Here is a 12,476-nt window from a genome sequence, read left to right as displayed (position 1 = left end):
CTTGATTCAGAGAGATTGAGAGAGCTATATTTATGTTGATTTATTTTCCCTTTTGTACTTGAACTATTTGCACATTACAACACTGTATATATACATAATATGACATCTGAAATGTCTTTATTCTTTTTGGAACTTCTGTGAGTGTAATATTTACTGTACATTTTTATTGTTTATTACACTTTTGTTTATCATCTATTTCACTTGCTTTGGCAATTTAAACATATGTTTCCCATACCAATAAAGCCCTTGAGAGAGAGAGAGAGAGAGAGAGAGAGAGAGAGAGAGAGAGAGAGAGAGAGAGAGAATACCCCATAATAACAAAGTGATTTTTTTTATATAAATATATATACATTTAAATAAATATATATACATATATTGAAAATGAAATACAGAAACATGTAATTTACATAAGTATTCACACCCCTGAGTCAATACTTTGTAGAAGCACATTTGGCAGACACCAGACACCGCTTTGGATCAATAGGGCCCTTTGCACTTTACATCTGCCATGCCCTGTCAGCAACCCTGTTATTGGCCTATCATCATTCCATACTCTGCCCCCAGCATTTCACAAATATTTGTTCAAGGTCTTCCCAGCGCTTATATCCTGAGTTTGGCTTGTGGCCACTAAACTGACTGGGTATCCCCAAAGCCTTGAGAGGCGTGGGCAGGAAAGGAGTGGACGAGGGATGGAACAGCCGATAAGGCAGACAGGAGACATTTGGCTGGGCCAGCAAAAAAACAGACCCATCTCAAAACAAATACATTCCCCTCAGATTTTCCTTTGGCACTTCACCAAGCTTGATATCGCACAGATCTGAGAACACTGTCCTTTCCAAGCGCTCTGCGGAATTGGGTAACGGCCTAATGGGTAATGGCCAGTCAAGCAGACATGCGCAAACACACACGCTGACACTTGGATAGGCTTTAGGACCTACAGTGCCTTCAGAAAGTATTCACACCCCGTGACTTATTCCACATTTGTTGTGTTACAGCCTAAATTCAAAAATGATTACATTGCAAAAAAATTCACCAGTCTACAAATTTTGCAAATGTATTTAAAATGAAATACATAAATGTCTATTTTACATTAAGTATTCACTGTGACTGTGACTATGGCTCTGTGACTGTGAATCTGTGACTGTGGCTCTGTGACTGTAACTCTGTGACTATGGCTCTGTGACCCTGTGACTCTGTGACTGTGAATCTGTGACTGTGGCTCTCAAAAGGACTCTCTACACATTGTCTTCTTTATCAATGTGTACATGACCCCCTGAGTCAATACGTTGTAGAAGCACCTTTGGCAGTGCTTACAGCTGTGAGATGTCCTGGGTAAGTCTCTAAGAACTTTCCACACCCGGATTGTGCAACATTTACCCATTATTCTTTTAGCATTCTTCAAGCTCTGGCAAATTGGTTGTTTATAATTTGTCGACAACGATTATCAGGTCTTGCAATATATTTTCAAGTTGATTTAGATCAAAACTGTGACTTAGCCACTCAGGAACATTCTCTGTCTTCTTGGTAAGCAACTCCAGTGTAGATTTGGCTTTTCCACATTTTTTGCAGTTTAACTTCAGTGCCTTGTTGCAAACAGGATGCATGTTTTGGAATATTTTATTATGTACAGGCTTCCTTATTTTCACTCTGTCAATTAGGTTAGTATTGTTGAGTAACTACAATGTAGTTGAACCATCCTCCTATCACAGCCATTAAACTCTGCAACTGTTTTATAGTCACCAGTGGCCTCATGGTGAAATCCCTGAGCTGTTTCCTTCCTCTCCGGCAACTGAGTTAGGAAGGACGTCTGTATCTTTGTAGTGACTAAGTGTAATTAATAACTTCATTATTCTCAGAGGGATATTCAATGTCTGCTTTTTAATTATTATTTTTTTTTACCCATCTACCAACAGGTCCCCTTCTTTGCAAGGCACTGGAAACCTCCCTAGTCTTTGTGTTTGAATCTGTGCTTGAAATTCACTGCTCAACTGAGGGACCTTCCAAATAATTGTATGTGTGGGGTACAGATGAGGTGGTCATTAAAAAATCTTGTTAAACCATATTATTGCACACAGAGTGAGTCCATGCAACTTGTTATGTAACTTGTTAAGCACATTTTTACTCCTGAACTTATTTATGTTTGTCATAACAAAACATTTCAGCTTTTCATGTTGAATTAATTTGCAAACATATTGTGTGTAAGCCAGTGACACAACATCTCAATTGAATCTATTATAAATTCAGGCTGTAACACAACAAAATGTGGAAAAATTCAAGGGGTGTGAATACTTTCTGAAGGCACTCTAAATCACATTGAAATCATATTGCGATTATTATTATTATCTGACCCTGCTGGTCATCTATGAACATTTGAACATCTTGGCCATGTACTGTTATAATCTCCACCTGGCACAGTCAGAAGAGGACTGGCCACCCCTCATAGCCTGGTTCCTCTCTAGGTTTATTCCTAGGTTCCTGTCTTTCTAGGGAGTGTTTCCTAGCCACCGTGCTTCTACATCTGCATTAATTGCTGTTTGGATTTTAGGCTGGGTTTCTGTATAGCGCTTTGTGACATTGGCTGATGTAAAAATGACTTACTTAAGGCAAAAATGAAAGGAGGGTGCTTGGGTAGGCGTATAATGCAAACATCTAGCAATCCAAAGTTTAGATGTTCAAATCTCATCACGGACAATTTTAGCTAATTAGCAACTACTTTCTTAGCTTACCCTTCCCCTAACCCTAACCTTAAAACCTTTTAGCTAACCTTTCCCCTAACCCTAACCTAACTTCTAAGCTTAACCCCAACTCTAACCCCTAGAGTTGGCTAATGATAGCATCAGTCACCTAGCCACCTAGCTAACAATAGCCACAACAAATTGGAATTCGTAACATATCATACGTTTTTTGCAAATTCATAACCTATTGTATGAATTGCAATTCATAACATATCATACGAATTGTAATTTGTAACATATGATACGAATATGATGATGGATTAATACATACAATACGAAACGTAACATATCATACTAATTGGAATGTCTCAGATTTACATAGAGTATAGTACGAAATGCTCTTGCGACTACATTTACATTTATTCTGTTGTTGGAGTACACTCAGACTATTCCAACACAGAAAATATGATTTTTAACATAGTTAATTACCATTTTTTTGGAAGGAAAACTATTTCACTCATATTGTAATTAATTATAGGTCATATTTCATAGAAGTCTGGAAACACTGGACAGTTACTTTAAAACCAGGGATTTTTGTTCTCTAAATGAAACTACCCCTCCAGCCGTCTGGCCGTGTTGGTGGGTAACCTTCATTAATTGAGACAAGTACTGTATGTAGCCCTATGTCATGTGGCAAATTTTCCTCATTAGAGAGCCTTATCTTTTGCTTAGTGTACCCCCCCCATATTCATGTGTGTTGTCCAAATAATGTGCTAGCAGGGAATACAGTGCCTTGCGAAAGTATTCGGCCCCCTTGAACTTTGCGACCTTTTGCAACATTTCAGGCCATTTCTTAAAGATATCCATAAAAAGTGTCGTTTAAAGTTTGCCACAAGCCACCTGGGAGACACACCAAACATGTGGAAGAAGGTGCTCTGGTCAGATGAAACCAAAATTGAACTTTTTGGCAACAATGCAAAACGTTATGTTTGGCGTAAAAGCAACACAGCTCATCACCCTGAACACACCATGCCCACTGTCAAACATGGTGGTGGCAGCATCATGGTTTGGGCCTGCTTTTCTTCAGCAGGGACAGGGAAGATGGTTAAAATTGATGGGAAGATGGATGGAGCCAAATACAGGACCATTCTGGAAGAAAACCTGATGGAGTCTGCAAAAGACCTGAGACTGGGACAGAGATTTGTCTTCCAACAAGACAATGATCCAAAACATAAAGCAAAATCTACAATGGAATGGTTCAAAAATAAACATATCCAGGTGTTAGAATGGCCAAGTCAAAGTCCAGACCTGAATCCAATCGAGAATCTGTGGAAAGAACTGAAAACTGCTGTTCACAAATGCTCTCCATCCAACCTCACTGAGCTCGAGCTGTTTTGCAAGGAGGAATGGGGAAAAAATTCAGTCTTTCGATGTGCAAAACTGATAGAGACATACCCCAAGCGACTTACAGCTGTAATCGCAGCAAAAGGTGGCGCTACAAAGTATTAACTTAAGGGGGCTGAATAATTTTGCACGCCCAATTTTTCAGTTTTGATTTGTTAAAAAAGTTTGAAATATCCAATAAATGTCGTTCCACTTCATGATTGTGTCCCACTTGTTGTTGATTCTTCACAAAAAAATACAGTTTTATATCTTTATGTTTGAAGCCTGAAATGTGGCAAAAGGTCGCAAAGTTCAAGGGGGCCGAATACTTTCGCAAGGCACTGTATGTTTTACCTGATAGAATCCTTTAACTTTGTGCTACATTCCACAGGGCCTACACACAACCAAGGCCATACTGTTGATCTGGTGCTGTCTTATGGTCTGAATATTGACGACTTGGAAACTATTGATGTGTGTGTCTCTGACCATCTCAGTATTGTTTTTTTTAAAGCTTTTTAAAATTATTTCTGCCAAAGTCTCACTTTAAATATTCTGCCAGAGTCTCACTTTAAATAATCTGCCAGAGTCTCATCATCTGCCAGTCTCACTTTAAATAATCTGCCAGAGTCTCACCTTAAATAATATGCCAGAGTCTCACTTTAAATAATTTGCCAGTCTCACTTTAAATAATCTGCCAGAGTCTCACTTTAAATCATCTGCCAGAGTCTCACCTTAAATCATCTGCCAGTCTCACTTTAAATAATCTGCCAGAGTCTCAATTTAAATCATCTGCCAGAGTCTCACCTTAAATCATCTGCCAGTCTCACTTTAAAAATCTGCCAGAGTCTCACTTTAAATAATCTGCCAGAGTTTCACTTTAAATAATCTGCCAGTCTCACCTTAAATCATCTACCAGAGTCTCACCTTCAATCATCTGCCAGAGTCTCACCTTAAATGATCACACTCGTGCTTTAAAAAAGGAACTTAGAAAGGCTGGAAGCAAATGGAAGACCTGACTAACTTCAAGTATTCTATGAGATAATGAAGGATTTGATGAGAAATTACAATGTCGAGGTTAAGGATGCAAGAGCGAACTACTTCTTTACTCTGATCTCTGAGAAAATTCTGTTTAAGACAATTGTGTGTGTTGTTCTTGGATGTGGTCCCTACTAGACTACTAAAATATGTTATGCATACTGTTACATTCTGTCTATTGTAAATCGCTCCCTGACCTCTGGCTCCTTTCCAGCCTATTTGAAACTGCTCTGGTTCAACCTCTCCTTAAAAAGCCCAATCTAGACCCTTCCTCACTGAGTAATTATAGTCTTATCTTTAAACTTCCTTTGTATCCAAGATTTTAGAAAAAGTTGTTTTTAAGCTATTATTGGCTCATTTGAGCATGTACAATTTATTAGACAAATTCCAGTTGGCTCCCGCTCACTTCACAGCATGGAAACTTCTTTATTGAAAGTTAGTAATGACCTTCTGTTGACTGCCGATTCCCGTGAATGATCTATCGTAGTTCTTTTGGAACCCAGTTTGATAACATTCTTGTCGACCGGCGGGAGAGGTGGGTGGGAATCTCCGGCGCTGCCCTCGATTGGTTCAGGTCATATTTGAGTTGCAGACGTTTCTCGATGAGCATGGGTGGTTCAGATCAAGCTAGCCTGGCTACCTTACACAAGTGTCTAGCTGACATTGAATGTTGGATGTCTGACATCTTTCTCCAGCTCAATGATAAGAAATCCAAGTATTTTTTTTATCTATCCCCCACCTTGATAGAACCCAGATTGAAAATAGCTTTGGTCTATATATCCACCAATGTAAAGCTGCCTGACAGAACCCTTGCTGTCTTCTTTGAACCTGATCTGAACTTTGAGCTACATGTGGCTCAGTTGGTAGGGCATTATCCTTGGGTTGCTGGTTTGAGTCCCATGGGTGACCAGTATGAAAATGTATACACTCACTACTGTAATTCGCTATGGATAAGATTGTTGACGTAAATGTAATGTCAAGAAGGTTGTCCAGTCCTGCTTTTATCATTTAAGAAATAGAGCTAAAGTCAAGTCATTTGTTTCAGTCACTGATCTGGAGAAAGTTATACAAGCTTTTATTTCCTCACGTCTACAGTAACTCGTTGTATAGGCCTATCTGTCTCAGTCAGAAGTCACTCCATTGTTTACAGTATATTACTGTAACTCGTTGTATAGGCCTATCTGTCTCAGTCAGAAGTCACTCCATTGTCTACAGTATATTACTGTAACTCGTTGTATAGGCCTATCTGTCTCAGTCAGAAGTCACTCCATTGTCTACAGTATATTACTGTAACTCGTTGAATAGGCCTATCTGTCTCAGTCAGAAGTCACTCCATTGTCTACAGTATATTACTGTAACTCGTTGTATAGGCCTGTCTCAGTCAGAAGTCACTCAGTCAGAAGTCACTCCATTGTCTACAGTTCGTATAAAATGCTACAGCTCGGCTCTTAACCCTACAGACTTCTTGTTGTACCATTGGATTCGTCTATTTCTTCTGCATCTGTCAGTACAAACCATTAGTCTGTGTGATTAAAAGGGACTGAGGTAAAGTGTTTGTGAGACAAGGACAGATTCCGAAGGGGCCAGGGCCGGGTCTTTTTACAAAAACGTATGTAGAGTCCAAATGTTTTGAGCTACAACTATTAAAAGCTATCTATAAAAAGCTGAGACTCTCACAAACACATACATGTAACATATTCTATGACGCTCACAAGCTACACAAGGTCATTAGAAGGTAAGGGGTTCTTCTACATAGAAGATCACAGGTCTTAGGACATAGTATTGTAACAACTCACGTGTAGAAGTAACATAGTAAACTTAGATCAGGGACCCTCCAATTAGTATGTTACATTTCGTATGGTATATATTAATTTGTGGATGTCCATCATCCGTTGAGTACGATATGTTGCGAATTACAATTCATATGATATGTTACAAATTGTAATTTGTACAATATGCTATGAATTTTCTAAATGTAAGATATGTTACTAATTCCAAATGGTTGTGGCTAGCGTTAGCTAGGTTGCTAATGTTAGCTGGGTTAGGCGTTCCGGTTAGGGGTTAAGGTTATGAGTTAGGTTAAAGGGTTAAGGTTAGTGTTCAGGGAAGCATGAGCAAGTAGTTGCAAAGTAACTAAAAGGTAGTAAGTAGTTGTAAAGTTAGCTAAAGTTGTCCATGATGGGATTCGAACATGCTACCTTTGGGTTGCTAGACATTCAGTCACATAGTAACCTGGGCAGGGGTAGACTTAACATAGTAAATTGAAATCCGGGACACTCCAATTAGTATGATATGTTACGTTTCGTACGGTATGTATTCATTTGTGGATGTCCATCATCCATTGCATATGATATGTTACAAATTATAATTCATATGATATGTTACAAATTGCAATTTGTATGATATGTTACCAATTACAATTCGAACAATATGTTATGAATTTGCAAAACATATGATATGTTACGAAGGCTCCGGTCTAGGTCCAAGACGCTTCTAAACAGCTTCTACCGCCAAGCCATAAGACTCCTAAACATCTAGTCAAATAACTACCCAGACTATTTGCAGTGCACCCCACCCCCTCCCCATTACCCCCTCTGTACACCACTGCTACTCTCTGTTGTCATCTACGCATAGTCACTTTAATAACTCTACCTACATGTACATACTACCTCAATTAACCGGTGCTCCCGCACATTGACTCTGTATCGGTACCCCCCTGTGTATAGTCTCCCTATAGTTATTTTATTGCTGCTCTTTAATTACCTGTTACTTTTATCTCTTATTCTTATCGTATTTATTTAAAACTGCATTGTTGGTTAGGGGCTCATAAGTAAGCATTTTACGGTAAGGTCTACCTACACCTGTTGTATTCGGCGCACGTGACTAATACAATTTGATTTGATTTAATGTTCGCTAGGTGGCTAACGTTAGCTAGGCTAAGAGTTAGGGTTAGTGATTAAGATTAGGGTTAGGAGTTCAATTAAATGGTAAAGGTCAGAATTAGGGGAAGGATTAGCTAACATGCTACCATTGTTAATCATGCTATTATTCTGTGCTTAATTTATCATAATCTTCATTAACATCATCATCATCACCAACCCGGAACCTGTCCAAACTTTCTGGCATGACATTATTGTTTTACCCCGTTGGCGGCGGCCATCTGCACAATAATCTCGGTGGCGGCTCGGCTGAAGTAGCGTCCGTCGCTGCCCACCACCATGGTACATCCCTGGCGGTCCCTCAGGTCGATGGACGACAGTAAACTCTGGATGTAGTTCTGCAGGTAGTTCTTCTTGCCCTCGAACAACTCCGTCTTCCGCCGCAGCCCGTTGGTACCGGGCCGCTGGTCATCGAACGGGCTCGTTTGGACCGTTACCACGGGAATGGGGTTCGTCTCCATCCTCCTCACAAGAACACACTGGGAGGGACGCTTCAGCTGGCTATACCGAGGACGCCTCTGTCTGTCACAGAAATTGCAGGTCAGATGCTGGATAGAGGTGGAGAGCCAAACATATGCTGTAGAGACGGACCGTGTTAGAGAGGGATGTGAGGTCGAGTGATGCCCGCTCTAGTCCTCCAGAAGTAGGCCCAGCAATTGCGAGGGGGAAAGTGCGCTGACGCAATGACAGCACTCCAGCGTTTTCCTGAGGGATGGCTATTATGCTGATAGGCTAACTTCCCTTCAACAAATTCCTTGTCTTGTCAGCTTGGTTTTTAGATAGGCTAGTTATACTGTACTTTTAACACATGCCTACAGTAAACTTACAGTGAGAGCTTCGGATTTTAAAGTTCAAGTAGGCTAATGTAATGTTAAGCCAAGTGCTCTCTTCCGCCTGGCAACTCCCTCTTTTCCAAATAAGTCCGACTTTCCACAAGGACAAGCGCCTGCCAAAATCAAGGAGGGCCAAAAGCCCCTACAATCAGCTGTGCCTCTGGCCAAAAATAGCCGGGTGGAGTGATGGGAGAATTGTGTCGGGGCTGTAACCTGACCCTACTTCTGTCCACGACACTTGTCGGTTTGAGTCAAAGCACTAAGCACTGTCAGTGTGCGAGCATAAGCAGTTACCGACCGATCAATGACAATTAACTTGCATATGCGTAAAAGTGATGAGGCAGGACCTGAGGGCGAACTGTTGGATATTGGCATGGCCAAGCAGAACTCTCCTCTGTAGACAATAGGCAATATAGCTCATGGTAAAGTAAAACAACCTAGTTGGTTTTATTATTACTTTAAGCTAATGGACTAGATACGATGAAAACCACCCCCTTTCCAAAATAACTAAACTGGGGGAAAAGGAGTGCGTCTTATTCAATGGCACTTCTCTCTCTCTCTCGGTGTATGTATAAGAGCGAGAGATTGCTTTACATTGCTTTGGCAATGTAAACATATGTTTCACATGCTAATCGAAATCAATTTAGAGAGAAAGAGAGAGAGGCATTATGTGCTGGTTCACTGACGCATAACTTGGTGGACAGCGCAACCATGAGCGAAATAAACTATTGAAAACCGTGCATCGCTAAATGTAAAAAAGGCCTAGCGGTCCCATAAGCCTAAAAGTAATTGTATGTATTTGGATTGCATTTATTTCATGCAATAACGTTAAAAAAAATATACAAAATATGCCAAGACAAAATAGCCTCGCTATAGGTAGTAAACTTTTTTTGCCACACGGTGGCACACGGTGGCAGCATTGCATATTGAACTGGCCTATGGCTAGATGCAGATCCAATGTATCTTAATATGTATTTTTATATGTACTTAACAACAACATTAAATATTGCAAAACATGTATTTGCAATAAAACTAAATAGGGAACGAAATTCACACTGACTGACCGGTTTTAGTGAAAAACAAGAGTTCTGTTTCGCTAATTACAGCAAGGACTAACAAAATTGCTAACAATAAATATAGTCTTATAATAATTCACAATGTCAAGATATTAAGTAATTAATATATGTTGCTGTTCAGAGGCCTATTTAGCTTATTTGCGAAGTAAGCCTGTTTGGAAATCTTCAGGTGCAATTATTTCCTCAGGCTATTTTGTTCTAATATAATAAATATTTCGCAGTTAATTGTAAGGTGTAAGTAAATGTGTTGAAGGAAATAAGTCATCAAAGACAGCAAAAAAAATCTCACGGTATGATCAAACATATTTATTGCTTCATTTCAATGTCGAAACATTCGGGAAAATCACAATACAATGTAGGCCTATTTTCTATACAATTGGCAAAAGTGTTTCCACTTTTATTTCAATTTTCACATTGACACCATATTTTAACAAATATATTATCAGCCTTCTTATTTACATGAACTTCTTTTGACATATTCAACATGGAATGAACACAAATAACATGCAGTTTAAATCATTTCTCTGAGAAATGCGTAAACGTCTCTCCATTAAGCCTATAGAATTGTATCACTTAGACACAGATATTTATTTGGTTATAGCTACTACAAACAAACACTTTAACAACGAGGATAAGACATTTGAATACCCTCTGTTATTAAAGGGGGTGCGCTCAACATTGCACTTGGGCAGAATGGAGTCCTTGGAGCTGGACGCAGGCTCGGAACGAAACAACTAGCGTGGCCCGTGAGGAGATTACCATAGTCAATAGAACAATGAGAGTTGGAGTTCTGTGGATTTGTGTTCTGTGGTATAGAAGGAGAGGTTTTACTCATAATGCTGTCAATACTGAATGAACACTTTATCTGGGTATCGCGCGCAGGCTTCTGTTCTGCAGGTGTTGCTGCGTAAAGTTGCATTCTGAAGTCTCTGGGGGAAACAACCTTACCACTGCTGCTTATTCTCGGGTACGGTAAGTAGGAGGAAGGTGGCATCACGAGCCCGTCCTGAACGGGAATATACGGGAGAGGGGCAGCCGGTGCGCCCACTTGGCCTTGGACGCAGTAAGGTCGCACGTAAGGCCGGTAACAGCTGAAGTTTGGGTAAAACATGAGTCCATCTTTCACACACTCCGGCTGGTTTCTCTTAAACCTCTTCCTGCGCCGGAGAAAGCTGCCGTTGTCAAACATGTCCTCAGATGCGGGGTCCAGAGACCAGTAGTTGCCTTTGCCTGGGTTTCCAGGCTCCCTCGGAATCTTTACAAAGCAGTCGTTGAGTGACAGGTTGTGCCTGATGGAGTTCTGCCACGCCGGAAACTTCTCCCGGTAGTAGCGGAACTTGCTGCTAATGAAGTCGCAGATGCCACTCAGTGTCAGTTTCTTCAGAGGACTCTGTAGGATCGCCATGGTGATGAGAGCGATGTAGGAATACGGGGGCTTTACAGAACCGTTCTGTGGTCTCCCCGATGAAGGCGCGTCTGCACAGAAACTGTTATCGCTCTCCCCGGACGAGTCGAACTCAGAACAGTCCAGTTCGGCGCTGGACTCGGCGGAGGAGCTATGTTCGGTGGTGTTCTCGGTCCGATAGAGACGAAGCTGGCCTTGGAGAGGCTCGTCGTCTCCAACAACGTCTACCTCATTTGCGTCCAGGGGAAAGCCAGTCTGCTGGGACGCTTCAAACTCCTTGGAGAGGGTCATGACTGAGACCACAATGTCCACACACGCGTAAAAGCTCACCTTATCATTAATTCTTAACATGCATAAAAGCGCATTTACCGATGCGTAACAGCGCACACAGATATGTATTCTCTGACTTTCTAGGCCCCTCCTGTGCCTGTGCTCCTGGTCAGCCTGTCTGTGGTGACCATGGGAGTTTGGGGTTTTTATTAAAGCTGAGCTGTTACCCCCCCTAGCTCAGTCCCATTCCCACTCAGACCTATGACAGTAGCCCCTCGCTGCGGGGTGTTAGATGGACCAAGGAGAAAGCTAATGGGGAGGAGAAACCTGACATGCTAATTGGTCTTGTATGCAGACACCACAAAGTTCATGGAGTGAAACTTCTGAATTAAGAGTGTTCAATGAAATACAATAATAAAATGTATCGACTATAGTTAGCAAAAAGCATGTATTTTTTAGGGTATAATCAGAATGGTGCTTTAGCAAGATCCGCCATGCTTACGCAGGTCTGTCTATAAAATATTGAGTTCCAGACATGGCACATTATTTGGTCTACAAAAAATTGCTATTATCTCGAGTAGGCTATATAAAGTAGCCTACACTTGAGGCAAATGCATTGTAGTCAACTTTATAACCTTAATTGGTATGCTCCACCTTTATTCACAGGGTTTACTTTGAACCGTGGCACATTTCCTGTTCAATTAGGCCTACTAAAACAGCACAGTAGCTAGACTGGAAGCGGGGATGCAATGGGAAATTTGAACACCACACCTAAACCCCGATAAGAAACGAAGCGTTTTACCCTCCAGACCCCTGTGGTTTCGTTTAGTTTGCCACCTTGGGATGCCCGCAGGTGATGT

At 40.9% G+C, this 12,476-nt stretch overlaps 2 protein-coding genes across 2 annotated transcripts in view; both read right to left on the bottom strand.

The window, feature by feature from the left end:
* LOC139389626 (phosphoglucomutase-like protein 5) overlaps window positions 1-8,885 on the bottom strand; it is a 47,800-nt gene extending 38,915 nt beyond the window's left edge. Inside the window, exon 1 of the mRNA XM_071136483.1 lies at window positions 8,236-8,885. Within this exon, the coding sequence (XP_070992584.1) occupies window positions 8,236-8,493 (258 nt within the window). The 5' untranslated portion in view covers window positions 8,494-8,885. The remainder of the gene's footprint in view (window positions 1-8,235) is intronic.
* A 1,675-nt stretch (window positions 8,886-10,560) lies between these two features.
* On the bottom strand, window positions 10,561-11,697 carry LOC139390089 (forkhead box protein D5-B-like). Its single transcript, XM_071137233.1, has one exon. The coding sequence runs from the start codon at window positions 11,695-11,697 to the stop codon at window positions 10,561-10,563; it is 1,137 nt and encodes a 378-aa protein (XP_070993334.1).
* Window positions 11,698-12,476: the final 779 nt, after the last annotated feature.

The sequence above is a fragment of the Oncorhynchus clarkii genome, chromosome 30, assembly GCF_045791955.1.
Source record: "Oncorhynchus clarkii lewisi isolate Uvic-CL-2024 chromosome 30, UVic_Ocla_1.0, whole genome shotgun sequence".
Taxonomy (NCBI): Eukaryota; Metazoa; Chordata; class Actinopteri; order Salmoniformes; family Salmonidae; genus Oncorhynchus; species Oncorhynchus clarkii.
This window is presented reverse-complemented; position numbering and strand designations above follow the sequence as displayed.